This window comes from Suncus etruscus, chromosome 12, assembly GCF_024139225.1.
Source record: "Suncus etruscus isolate mSunEtr1 chromosome 12, mSunEtr1.pri.cur, whole genome shotgun sequence".
Lineage (NCBI taxonomy): Eukaryota > Metazoa > Chordata > Mammalia > Eulipotyphla > Soricidae > Suncus > Suncus etruscus.
The window spans coordinates 14,940,117-14,954,929 of NC_064859.1; the positions used below are offsets into that span (position 1 = coordinate 14,940,117).

At 36.2% G+C, this 14,813-nt stretch overlaps 1 protein-coding gene across 28 annotated transcripts in view; it reads right to left on the reverse strand.

The window, feature by feature from the left end:
* The window catches only part of NRXN1 (neurexin 1), a 1,163,035-nt gene that overhangs the window by 33,156 nt on the left and 1,115,066 nt on the right, over nt 1–14,813 (reverse strand). For 17 of the 28 annotated variants that reach the window (XM_049784318.1, XM_049784307.1, XM_049784316.1 and 14 more), the window contains one exon: nt 331–418. In XM_049784318.1, coding sequence (XP_049640275.1) covers nt 331–418 — 88 coding nt within the window. The remainder of the gene's footprint in view (nt 1–330; nt 419–14,813) is intronic. The other 11 variants (XM_049784303.1, XM_049784319.1, XM_049784329.1 and 8 more) reach the window with 1 other exon arrangement.

Sequence of the window (14,813 nt, forward strand, 5' to 3'; positions counted from 1 at the left end):
TACATGCAAAAATGATATGCCAAATGAATGGAATCTGAACAACAGGCAACCAACAGTTTTGTGTGCTGTTTTCTACTGCTGTTTCCAAAATGTATAATCTTGGTGGATTTGTAAAAAAAAAAAAATTTTAACAAAGAGAGGCGAATTTATCTGATGTAAAAACCAAGACACCCTTATCTAAAAGAAAGTCTTTTTTCTGTGTATTTCTTTTTGTTTTAAATAGGTGGAAGGACGAAGTTCTAGCCATCCATGTCAGACTTCTTACAGGACAAGCGCATGCAGCAAAGATTCAGAATAAAGCAAATAAAGTAAGAAAAAAAGTTGACTAACCTAACCCACCTGAGCTCGGCTCACAGGGGTCAATGTCCTCATCGTCACTGGGACACTCTGCAGAGGCTACAAGGATGTCATCTGTCGTCTGTAAGAGATCACAGTCAGAAGATTAATGGAAAGGATCCAAGATTTTATCCTAGTATCTTGAGCCTAGTATCATGCAAAAGGCCATTTGCCTTTTCCTGAGACATTAAGGAACCCAATCAACATGCTGCCTTCCAAAAATCACAGGGCTTACGTTCTCCCTTGTAAAGCAGATTCCTTCTATAAATACATTTGCATATTACTGAAACCAGCGTCTAGCTCCTTGACTAGAAAGACACAAAAATGCTCTTAACCAACCTGTAGATTCCCATACACTCAGATCCTAGTATCTTTGGCTTATGAACAAGTGAAAAGCCATTTGCATTTACCAGAGAGGTTCAGGAACCAAATCAACATGCTTCTTTGCAGAAATCACAGGACTTTCATTTTCCCCCTTAATGAAGATTCCCCTTTGAAGGTATTTGCATTTTAATGAAAACCAATTCTAGCTCATTGAATAGAAAGACACAGAAATAATGTTAGTCAACCTGTAGATTTCCAAATACTCAACTGAATACAGTAATAACTTGGCAGTAAAGGCTGGTTTGAGATTTATTACAGCCCTTGAGTGCTACAAAATATGCTTCAGTACACTTTATGCAGTACTTGTGCTTGGTTTTCTAAAAACAGAACAGCTATTATCTTTTCTATTCAGGGACCAGAGACTTGGATGAATCTTTAAAATCTAGCTTGTCATTATTAGTTATTAGGAAGCACAGAGTAAGTAGAGAATATCTCTCACTGCAGTTAATAAATACTGAAGGAAAAGGGATGCAAATAGGCTCTCCATTTTGTGTGTCTGTATATGTGTATATGTTGAGATTTCATTCTCTGTTCTCATTTTCATAATTGTCAAATGGCAGGTGGCTTGTCCTTTTTTATCACTAGGGTTTCATAATTCACTAAGAGCATATTGGGTCAGAGTATTTTCTAGTGACTATGAGAGTAATGACAGTTTTGTTTTCTTATGATATTCTAGTTGCTTCATTGCACTTAAGGAAAAAGTTAACCGTAATAAAACTCAAAAAGTGTAAATCATAGCAGTTAGTCACATAATCAACATATTCACAAGCACCAAAGTCTTTGCTTTCCTGCCTCTTACAAGCTGCAGTAAACTGCATAAATGCGGCATGCGCATTTTGAAGGTTCCTATCAGATTTGGCTCAGGCCACAGGTAATGAGAATGCAAGTTCTCAATGGGAGAAAAAAACTTCACAACATTGGCTAAAAATGAAGGAAATTATCTTTATTTAGATAATAAGATAGTGTGATAAATTCTTATTTAAAAGGAGGAATTAGGGATCAGAGACACCTCAGAGAGTTCCTGAATTGTGCAGTGAGGCCCCACATTCAGCCCCTGCATGATCTGAGCACCACTGGGTAAGGGCCTGACAATCCCTAACCCCTTGGCCTAATAGCACCCAAGAATGACACTTTAAAGGCCTTTCAGTTGGACCAGGTATCACTGGGAATTTCGACCAAAACCCTTGAATATTGCTAGGTCATCCCACTCCTGCAAATACAAATTAAATTAAAATAATATAGTTTTATGTGAAAAAAAAACTCTAAATATTATTTGGCTTATTTTTTTTATTAAAGTTGTATCTAATATAGTTAAATTTAGGCTTAATATCTTTTCAGACTCATCAGTTTCTTAAATATATTGCTCAGGTGCTAATACTTCACAATATAACTTTCAATAAATGTCACCATTTAAACAGAATGCTGGGATGATTTCACATTACTTTTTGCTTAAGTCCTCTGAGACAGTTGAAAAACTACATTTATTCATTTAGCTGCTGCAATTTTATAAGCAGAATTAAGAATTTTGCTGGAATTGTAACAATGCCAATGATAACTCTAAGAAATTGAGGGAGATGTCCTTGTGGATATGTTTCATTAAAACACACTGTAAAAGGTAAATGACATTCCATCTTTTTATTGGAATCAGCACATTTTGAAAATTAACATCCAAACTAATTTGATCATAAAAAGTTATTGGATTATAAAATATTACAGTACAATTGTTCTGATTGGCCCCAGGACAGATAATTTATTTTTCTGTAGCGCAACTGAAAACTTCAGGGGGTGAAGCTATTTCCTTCTATACTACTATGGGCTTTCTGTGTATTATGAGAAAGCATTTTTCTTTGAGCTATTTTATTTTATTTTATTTTATTGGGTTTTGGGTCATACCTGGCAGCTTAGGGTTAGTTCTGGCTCTATTCTCAGAAATCGCTCCTGGCAGGCACAGGGGACTATATGGGATGCTGGGATTTGAACCACTGTTCGTCCTGAATTGGCTGCATGTAAAATAAATGCCCTACCGCTTTGCCATCTCTCTGGCTCACTTTGAGCAATTTTAAATATATAATGATATCTTTTGAGATGTTTAGTAGGGGGAGAAATAAAATTCTTTAATCGAAGGCTACTCGTCAAGGTAGTGATATTGTCCTAGTTCACCTCAATTTGTATATGTTTTTGGGCAAGATGTTTCCTAGAGACATTTTAGATGCTCAGTAGTGGACAATAAGGGCTGGGTACCTGCTACTTTGGGCTTCTAACAGCTACCCATGACAAAGGAGGCTTTTTATTATTCCATTATTCCACTGAATGGTCCTCACACAATGATTTCCTAACACAAACTGCTAGTAGTCAGATATAAAGAAATCCTAGTATACAGGTAGAAAATCATTCTGTGTCTAATTTTTTCTCATATGAGAAAATAGAAAGCTTAAAAGTATCTACTATAGTCAAGATTAAATTAGTATACCCGAAGTACTTAGAATTGGTTCACAGCATAAATGCTTCCCAATGTCACAATGTTATCCACATGCATGCAATCATATCATTCCAGTTCAATCTTCCGTGCTGTTTATAAAGAGAATGATTTTGAACACTAAATTGAAAATTATACATGCAAATGCATCTCAATTAGGCTATATATGAGTATTTGTGTCCAAATACAGTAGATGCATTATGATTTTGCTGAATGAACGATCTCTCTTTTATATCTAGGTTCAAATCTCACATAGAGCCAAGCATCATATATAGATAATTAAAGACTGTTTCTTAAAAATCAATCCATGGGCTACATGGGTTTGACTCAGTGGATTATGCTTCATGTAGGCTAAGTTATTTAGGGCACATCAGTGAAGTCTTGTTTGAAAAAGTTGGAACAATTTTGGAACAATTCCACAGCAATTAGAGAGTGTTAAGATGTTCTCAGTGTTCGTTTTCACAGAACACAGTACTTAAAATAACAAAAGATGTCATACAAGAAATAGTACTTTGAATAGACATCTTATGGTCGAAAAAATTACACATAAGAATAATCTTATTTTAAAAGTCCCTTTTCATATTTAATGTACTCTTCCTCAGATAAAGAATATATATTCCCCCATAGACATTTGTATTAACTTCAGGTATATACTACAATGATTTTATATTCACATATATTACAAATGACCACAAACATGCAGTTAGAATTCATACTCGTACAAAAATTTTCTTCTTATGAGAACTTGTAACATGCACTCTCTTTGTAATACTCTCAAGTCCAGAATACAGTATTAACTATAGTTGTGATTCCAGACCCATGATCTATTGATTTTATAATGGAACATTTCTCTCCTTGACTCCCTTGTAACATTTCCCCCCTCCTCATTCCTACCCTTAACTGCCACACACCAGAGTGTATTCTCTGTGTCTAGGAGCGTCATGATATTTGGATTCCACATGTAAGTGAGATCAGACTGTATTTGTCTTTTGGTCATTGAGGTTAATGCCCTTAATGTTGTCACGACAACACTGCCATCCATGTTGTCACGAGCCACATACGCTCACTCATATTTTCCATACTTTGTCCTTCAGAAATGAAAAATCACAAACATGGACTTGTGAATAAAAGATCTCAAATCAATAGGTACATTGGCAGAAATTATCACTGTATGAGAAATCAGGAAGTGGTTCAAGTGTGCGGGAGAAATCAAATTTCCTCTTTAGAGGTGAAATTAACTGCACAATTTTCTAGCCAAAGCTGTGTAATTTAAATTTAATTCACTTTGTTTGGAGCTGCCTCTCCAGGACATGCTGTTGCTAGAGAAGTAGAAAGACACAAAAATATGTTACATCAATCAATTCTATTCTTCAGTATATTTTCCTTTAGTTTATCACGTTTGTAGAAAAGAGACAACCTGCCAGAAGAGACAAAATAGTAATCAAGGAAAAACATTAGCTTTATATAGCTGTCCATTTAGTTAAGTGTCCCTAACTGTGCATTTAACCACTCATCGGTCAAAGTTCCATGTTGATCTTCTCAAATTCAGAGCGATGTGTATATTCGCATGGCAAATACGTTCTTATTCAAAACATCTATTGAAATATTTTGTTCTCCTTACTTTTATTTGTTTTCTAATTTTTAGAGTTGTTACTTAATTACTCACTGTAAAATTATGAAGTCACGATAGGATTTTAAGCATACAATGTTTCAACATTGATTTTTTTTAACCAGTATCTATTCCCCTCCACCAATGCCTTCCTGCAAAATTTACTCCCGAAAATTCTGCTTCAACAATAGGTGTATATATATATATATATATATATATATATATATATATATATATATATGTATATAATTTTTCCATCATGATTTATAGTACTGTTGCTGACAGGGTTTCATACATAACACTTTACCACCTTTTCAGCACCATCTCCTCCGTAAAATCCTCCTTCCATGGTAGGCATCTGTTGCCCCAACAACCTGCCCCATCCTATCATCCAGCCTTTTCAAGTAGCGTGTTTCCTACTGAATTCCAGTTTTCATTGTCTTTAGGCACTTGCTATTCCATTATTATGTTTCTTTTTGATCCATATATGAGATAGATCATTCTGTGTTGCTCTTTTTCTCCCTCTCTAACATGACACTCTCCAGGTTCTTCCATGTAGCAGCAAATTTCATGACAAAATCTTTCCTTCTTTTTCTTTTTTTGGGCCAAACCCAATGAGCTTAGGGGTTTCTCCTGGCTATGTGCTCAGAAATTACCCCTGGCTTTGGGGGACCATATGGGACCAGGGATCAAACTGAGGTTCTTCCTAGGTCAGCTGCATGCAAGGTAAATGCCCTACTCTTTTTTCACTCATCTATTCTTGGACACTTGGGTTATTTCAGTTTTGGGGTATTGTGGACAGAGCTGTAAGGAACAAAGAGATGCAAATATCTTTTTTCCATTTTGTTTTTGGGTCCTTGGTGTATGTTCCAAGAGGACAATTGTTTTTGATGCTTTTGTCATTGTGAAGCAGCTTTGAACATTCACTTGTGCCTTCCAGGACTGAATCAGACAAATTCTATAGCAAAGATTTATTTCTAAATATGTTTCTCTGGGGGGAAAAAGTCTAATTGCAAAGAGATATGACTCAATGGTAGAATGCTGTCTTGGATATATAAAATTTCAAATGGATGCCTCAATCTGCCCCATAACTTACAATAAAATCCTTGGTATGAACACTGTCACGATGGTGCCATCTGCCACAAGCCACAACCAAGTTGTGTGAGCCATAGACATTACAACAAAAATGACAGTAACAACAACAAGAAGAGGTAAAAGAATGAGAAAACTAAAAAAGTAACAAATTTCAAATTTGTGTGAGAAATTTTTCAACCAATACACTTTGGGACAAGATGTTTCTAGGAAATTTCAATTAGTTAACCATTTCAATTAGTTAACCATTTCATTAAAGGTAATAACAACAACAACTACTACAACATACACTTAGAGATTCTGTCAAGGTCTTTTGTTAGTGCCCATGATCTCAACCACACTTTTTGTTTTATTTCCAGTTTCTCTGACTAGTAGACACCACATAAATATGTCCATTCCATGGCTCACTAGTCTAATATAAGTGAAAACAGAAACAGTAACTGTGGATTCAATATGTGAAGGGTGTTTTCGGCAATAGCACATGAATCACTAAGAAAAGGAGGATTACAGTAGCCAAGAAGTATGCAACACCTGATTTATACACAGTATTTTCAGGTGGGCATATCTGTGGTCAGAAACTGTAAAGCATGGGTTATGCTTTCTTCCTGAAAATAACTTATTGCACCCATGCTACTCAAGAGCAGAGGGAGAAATTCCTCAGTAATGTAAACAACAGCACTCAATTCCTATTAAATGCTCCCTTCCTTCCATAAGAGTGTTCTTCGTATGTATCACTTCATTAAATATTCTGCTAATGCAGAATGCAGGTGGATGTAGACTTATTCTGAGTGTTCTGGGTAAGTGCATGCTTGAAAAAATATACCCCCCATTTGTACACTCATTTCTCCAATTTGAATGTTTGAACATTGGCATTCATGAATATTTAGGGCAAAGTTTAAATATTCCTAAAAACAACTAGCTTTCACATTACTTTAATATTTATTTCCAAATCGATGCCTTAGGCTACTACAAAAAAGTGACCATAAATCTACTTTTTTTTGCTGAGGAAATAGACAGACTTGAAAGCCATTCAATTTTCCTCAAAATTTTCTTCGCTGTTTAAAATGTATGCCACGGTTCCAGAACAGTGAAAGTGGGTCGCGTAGAAAAACTCCATCAGGGTAAAGAAATCACAGTGTCTTACTCATTCTAACACGCATTTTTATGTGCACTTAATATCGCCATTCTCACTGGCAACTCAGTGGGAAAGACCAGGATGTGGATGTAATGCCTTGGGATAAAATAGATTTAAAGGGAATTTTGGAGAAAGAAAATAAAAATTATATAACTGGACTCTTCCTTAAGCAAGAAGGAAAGTTATGCAAAACAGGAACTTTAAATTCAAATAATGTTAACGTCTTAATTTAAAAATGTTTGGAGATTTTGGAGTCACACCTAGCTGTTCTCATGGCTTGCTCCTTCCTTCCTTTGTGCTACCACTTCTGGTGATATTGAGGGACCAAAAGAGATACTGGGGATCAAACCAGGGTCATGAATGCCTTAAACCCTGTATATTTCTGATCCCTAAATTCATAGTTGTTTTTTGTTTTTCTTTTGTTTTCTGCTTTTTGAGCCACACCCGGTGATACTCAAGGGTTACTCCTGGCTATGGATTCAGAAATCGCTCCTGGCTTGGGGGACCATATGGGACGCTGGGGGATTGAACCGAAGTTTGTCCTAAGTTAGCACATGCAAGGCAAACACTCTTCTGTTTGCGCCACTGCTCTAACCCCAATTCATGTATTTTTTTAAAGACAATACATCTCTTTAACTATTCCCTTAAATTAATAATTATCTTTGCTCACATTTTTCCTCCCTTCCTCCCTCCCTCCTCCTCCCTCTTTCCCTCCCTTTCCTTCCTTCCTCCCTCCCCTTCCTTCCTTCCTCCCTCCCCTTCCTTCCTTCCTTCCTTCCTTCCTTCCTTCCTTCCTTCCTTCCTTCCTTCCTTCCTTCCTTCCTTCCTTCCTTCCTTCCTTCCTTCCTTCCTTCCTTCCTTCCTTCCTTCCTTCCCCACCTTCACAAAAAAGAGGGAAAATACATTTCTTTTTTCTAGAAGCAATTGAGGTCATCTATTCTGGATTCTCATTAATTAGGATAAGGATAGAAAACCTCTCAAAACTGAGGGCAGTGGAGAGGAAGTACAATAGAAACTAGAATATGCAGGTGATTGAATATGTTTTCCTATTTGTTTATAGATAAAGAATTCTCTCTGAATTGGGGCTGGCCCTGCTTAAATTAAATCCTGACAGATGTTTACAAAGCAAATCTCTGCTTCTAGCTGTGTCAATTTGAGCCTCTAGTCCAACTATTATGACTGAATGGACTAATTAGTCACACAGGATGAACTCAAAAATCCTAATGGGTAATGAGGCCAAAACAAATTGTATAATTGTAAAATGCCCATGATGGAGAGTTTCAAATAACATGCCTCTCAAATCTTTGCTTTCATTGTTGGCATTCAACATGCTAGAGAATAGAATAATGCTTCAGTCTGAATGTAGTACATATTTTGCACTGAACCAAATCTTAGTGAGCTTTAGTCTATGTTCCTCACTTTTTATATCAGAAAACTGAAGCCGGAAATTTAAGTGATTGTTTATTCTATTATTTGGTCAGGGTTAGGGATAGAATTTAGGACTGCATACAAGCAAAAAGAAATGCTCTAACACTAAGTTAACATTCCTAGCTCAAAAAATATTGTTAATAAAAATAGCTCTAAGATGATCTAATCTATGATTAGATTATGATTGTTTCATCCCAGTTGACTCTGTCCATCTTTGGGGGGGGATTGTGGGACAGACCCTACAATGCTCCTGGCTCTGCACTCAGGGATTACTCTTAGTGTTGCTCAGGAAACCACTTGGGATACTGCGGATTAAACCTTGCATGAAAAGCAAGTGCCCTACCCACTGTGCTATCTCACCAGCTCCATCTGTCCATTTGTTCATCCAGTATCCATACAAGCATCCATCATACTTCCATTAATCCATTCATCCAAGCACTCAATCATTCAAGCATCCATCGATCCATTCATATATACATACATACATACAACCATTGATCCATCATCCAAGCATCCATCCATTCATCAATCCATCTATCTATCCATCCATTCATTCATTCATCAAAACGATAATTTTTCTGTGAAGTATTTGATGATGTTTATAAAGATACATGACAAATTTTATTTTAGTGAGAATATAGCAAAAGTAGAGTACAGGATTATTGGTAATCAATAAAATTGTCACTAATAAAAACACATACACATATAATGAAACATCACAACTTTCTTCCTATTGGCATGACATCTCCATAGTGACACTAAGAAGGCAGTAAAATTAAGACTACACTTCCATTTATTAATCTAGTTATAAAATACAAATGTTAATATATGCTATAATCAAATTTAATTGGAATAAATTGAAAGTTTTTTAAATATACATACATGCACCAATGTTTTCTTTTAATTTTTTTAAAGACCTTAAACATGTTTGTTATCTCTGCACTTCAAGGTATAAAGAAATTCTTGGAAATAGGAAGAAAATATGAATTATTAAGTCTTTTCTTTACTACATTTTACCTTGACTTCCAACATTCCAGGAACCATGATAGTTACAAAATTAACTAACTGCACTCCCTGTTTCTATTCTTATTAAGCTACTGATGAAAAATCCGTCCAACCAAGGTCTTCCTTATTAGCAACTGCTTTCACAATGTGGATGCTAATGGGATATTTATCTTTAGATCCATCACACAACCATCATTAGTGCTTCGTCAAATTATCTCTCCTTATATCTTGGGAAAAAATAAATGGATGTGACCATTTATTTGTAATGTACTTTGTTTCTTCACATACAATCACAACAAGTAAGTCATCACTGATCTTTTTTTTGTTGTGTGACTTAAATTGAAAGTCATTCTAGAATTGGATATTCAAAAGCAAAGGTGTAAAGAGATCCACACACAGACATATGTCAAAAATATTTCTTTGCTACTGAGTAAAGAAATATTTTTGATGGCAGGGGAACATTGATCTTCACATTCCCTTGATAGAGATTTAACCAGGGAATAAAAGGAAATTTGTATCCCACACCATGATCTGAGTATGGAATGGTAAGAAAAAGGACTGAGGCTTGGAACAATGTTAAGATAAGGCTGATTTTCCGATTTTTTTAAATCTTGAATTGAGTATTTATGAACTTTTATATATAATTTCCCCAAATAAGCTACTGTATGAGGAGTATGTATTTTTTTTAATTATTTGGGATTCTGACTAAATTCAACAGTTCTTAGGTCTTATTGTTGAACCTCTGGCTCTCTTACTCTATAATTACTCCTGGCAGGGTTTGAAGATTGAATTCTAGTGGGCTGCATGCTAAGCAAGCAACTTGCCTGCTGCACTATCTCTCAGGCTCTAAGGAATAATATTCTTGCTGAATTAGGACATTGGAGGTGGTTTTCTTTCCAAATCGTATTTAAATTTAAAAGTCTGAGAACTCCTTAGGAATATTTTTTTCTTATTTTGCAACTTCTTAGGAACAACATTTATGCCTTTGTTTTATGTCTCCAGAAAAAAATATTATAGGACTTTAATAGAGCTTATCTAGAATGGCATTTCCATAGATTGTGATGGTTACTTTGAAGACTATGAATAATCAAATAATCAAACATTCAAGAAAGACAGAGCATCCAGTAACAATTTAACATCTGACATATATTCTTAAATAAAGTAATTTTTGCCAAAAAGAAGTAATTTGGGGGGTTGCCTTTGAACCACAATGTTAATTCTCAGGGGTCACTTCTGGCTCCAAATTCAACAATTACTCCTGGCAGTGCTCTGGAGACCATATGGAACATCTGGATCAGACACTTTACTATCTCTACTGCTCCAAGAATAATTTAGTATTGACTTTAAAACTAGAAGAAATATTGCATATACCACTTGCATATAGTAGAATTATTCTAGATAATCATATTTCTGATGGCTACCCTCTCAGATCTCACTAACTCTAGGCATATGCTTGTCAAAATTGCTCAGTGACAACAGCTCATTAGATCTTAAAATAAGAGTGAGCAGTATAGATTATTTTCCCAGACTATACCTCCTAAGAGTGGGAGATGAGAATTGTGGCAAAAATCACACTTTTTCAAATATTTATAACTTCAAACCTCTCTAGAAGTGAAAATGAAACTTTATAACAGGTTTTGACATTGTAACTCGTGCCTGGAAATTTATGTTAGAGAAGCACAGAAAGTCATATTTGACTGAAAAGAGATAGTGGCTGAAAGTCTAAAAGGCCTAGCATTAAGTTGGTCTACCGGCTTTTAAAAGCATCCCCGTCTTTGTTTTGTGAAAGTAGATAGATACAGCCTACTTTAACAGACAAGAGAGAAAAAGTTGATTATTATTCTATTTCTCATATATAATAGTCTCTTGTCTCTCTTTCCTTCCTGTAAGTATGATTGTGGTAGTTACAAAAACAAATTTACTCTAAAGAAACTATGACTTTATAATGCTTTCATTCAAGATCTAACATATGATCAAGGTTTTGTCTCTATCATAAAATAAGTAAAATGCCTTGAAGGACTGAAATCAAGCCATCTATTTCAGACCAATAGGTAAGTAGATGAAAAAATGCACTCAGAGCATGCATTTACTAACCCTTAGATTATTCACCCATTTACAGTCATTTAGTTACTTTTTTTTTTTTTTTTTTGGTTTTTGGGCCACACCCGGTAACGCTCAGGGGTTACTCCTGGCTATGCGCTCAGAAGTTGCTCCTGGCTTGGGGGACCATATGGGACGCCGGGGGATCGAACTGCGGTCCGTCCAAGGCCAGCGCAGGCAAGGCAGGCACCTTACCTCTTGCGCCACCGCCCGGCCCCTAGTTACTTTTTTTTTTTATGAATAACTAAGTAGTCAGAGGAGATTTTAAAAGGTGTTTTGCTGACAAAATATTTACAATATAATGGGTGAACATATAATCAAACTTCTCTTTTGTTTGAAGGTATTTTTAACATTTTCATGAATCACTTTCTCTTACACGTTTTAATGTTTTAAGCTATATTCAACGCTGTATTATTGTGCCTGATATAAAATCTAACATGTTAGATCTAACATAACATAGAAGAGACACTTAGAATAAATACCAGGTCAACAAATTGGAAGTTCTTCTAGCCACTATAACAAACAACAGAACTGGTTGATAAGAGAAATAAGCCCACTATTAAAGTCATTCTACTGCACAGGACAAAAATAAAGTAGTTCAATTACTATGTTAATTATGCCTTAATAAAGAAGAAAACAAGTGTTTCAGAATTACATAAAAATCTTTTCAAGGGGCTGGAGTGGTGGCACAAGCAGTAGGGCATTTGCCTTGCATGTGCTAACCTAGGACGTCCTAATCCCCTGGCGTCCCATAGCCCCAAGCCAGGAGCGATTTCTGAGTGCATATCCAGGAGTAGCCCCTGACCATCTTGGCCCCCCAAGAAAACAAAAAAATAATTCAAATGTTGAGTATCAGATAATCTTGTGTTCTTCAGGGCTTTTGTATACTTGATCATCAGTTAATTAACTAATAATTAACTAGAATCCTGTTCATTGTTCTTTTCAAAAAGGTGCTCACTAGAATCATTATTTTCAATTAATTAAAATTTCGTTTTTGCAACTAAGAAAGACTCCTGCTCGTTATGTGAGGCTTTTGCCTTGCATTTCTTCCCCTTCCTACCTCATTTGTCAGTCTTTCAGCTTCTTTTGAAATCATCTTAAGAGAAAAGAAAAGCCCAAAGAGAACAAGTACAAAGCATTACCATCTCCCACCTGTAAAATTTGAAACCAGAATTCAATGCTTTCTTTTAGTGTTAGTACATGAATTCCTAAATAAGTAAATCCTGGAACAATTTTGGTGAAAATTATTTGTAGTAGAAGAGATAACTTATTGTACTGGAACCTGGCACCAAGAAAGAGTTTTGTATCTTCTGGGTTGTTTTAAAATACCATGATGCATGGCACTTGACTTCTAGTCTATAAATTTAAAGTGAATAAACTACCCATATTCTGTGACGATCATTGAGAACATGTTCATTGACCTGAGGGGTAGGAACTAGCAGCTTTTACTACCTGTCTAGGATAAATCGTTAGAGATATGGTTTGGGACTAGTGAAGTTAAGATAAATACCAATAACTGCATTTCCCTTCTTTAAGCTGCAAGTAAAACTTTCATCACCCATGTGACAAGAAAAGGCCATTTCTGAGTTGAAACTTGCTCTTTGTCTGTTGAGTATTGGAGTGTAAGTGTTACTGCCAAACACATTTCCATCCATGCTACTTGGGTATGTGACTACTGGGTATATTACTGAACTTTCTAGATGACTTCCAGAGTACACAAAATTATTAACATCTATTTAAATTTTTCTTTTATTAAACACCATGGTTACAGAGTTGTTCATAGATTGAGTTCGATCTTATAATGTACACCACCCTTCACCAGTGCACATTTTCTACATCCAATGTTCCAAGTTTCCCTCTCATTTTTCCCCCATCCACCTGCTTCTGGAGTAAAAGTTCTCTTTCTCTTTCTCTGTTTCCTTTTTAACACTGTGGTTTGCAATACTGTTACTGAAGGAGTACCATGCATATCACTTATCAGTACCCAGTCCTGGTATAGAGTGATCATTTCCAACTCTGATTGTCATGATGGTCTCTTCTCTACTCAAATTGCACTGCTCCACTATTTCCTATCATGGACTGGTCCTCCTGGACCTTTTCTCTATTTTCTTTGGGTATTATTTCTAAACACCTATTTTTCAGGATGATTATGACTATAAAAGTCTCCAGAGCTAGAGAGACATGGAGTTGACACGTCTGGTTTGGTGCACATTTGAACTTTATTATGTATCCTACTAACAAGGTCAATTAAATGCATTCCTAGCAATTGTTCTCCTCAGATGTTCACACACTGACATTTCCTTCCCAAATAAGTGTGATTTTACTTAACTTCACACATCCATGTTTAAAAATCTGATCAGCAATGCAAACAGCCTTTGCGCTATCACAACACCCTTAAAAAAGAAATTTCAGCGCCTTTACAAGATCATCACCATATTAACAAATGAAGACACTTTGCTTCTATCTGCATGATGTAATGGGGTACTTGTCATGTCATACTTATTCCCGGGTTTGGAGAATCACTGGGCTTCCTATGCTAGTGTCCCTGGAGTAAAGACAGTCTCTGCCTTAGCTATCAGTTAGATGGACAGTGTCCAGTTTTTGGATCATTCAGTCTTGGACTCATAAGTGGATTTCAGTCTTCTGGTCCCTTATCCTGTTTGCATTCTCCTTTTCTCTACTGCTTCCAGTTTCTCTGAGAGAAAGGAAGCCTCTTTCTTAGAGTCTCTTAGCATGCACAAGTGAGAGGAAGTCAAAGAGAGTCAGAGACAGAGTAGGAGATAGAGACAGAGATATACAGAGAAGAATAACAGCAAGAATAACTTGCTAATTCTCTTAAACTTTATGGTTGTTGTTCTTTTGTGGCCATCCCCTAAAACAGGTGTCCAGGGTTTATTCTTTGAAGACTCTGGGGACATTAGGTGTTGGGGATCAAACCTGGATTGGCTCTGTGCAAGGCAAGTGCCCTTCCCACTGTACTTTGGTCCCATAGCCTAATCGTGTAAAACATGATTTGCCTTTTGCCTTACTGCCCAATGTTTGAGAAGTTAAACAAGGTCAATGGAAAACAGCAGGGGATACCATCTGCTCACTCTGCCCAAGGCCGCCAGATCCAAGAGCTCTCAGCAGCTCAGGAAAGTCCAGTAGGCCTGTGTCAAGAACATATGTGCAGATATCAAAGAGAAACTGAGAACTCTCTTATACCAAGAGTTTCGCTGGAAAATTTCATCTTCCACAAACATTCATGG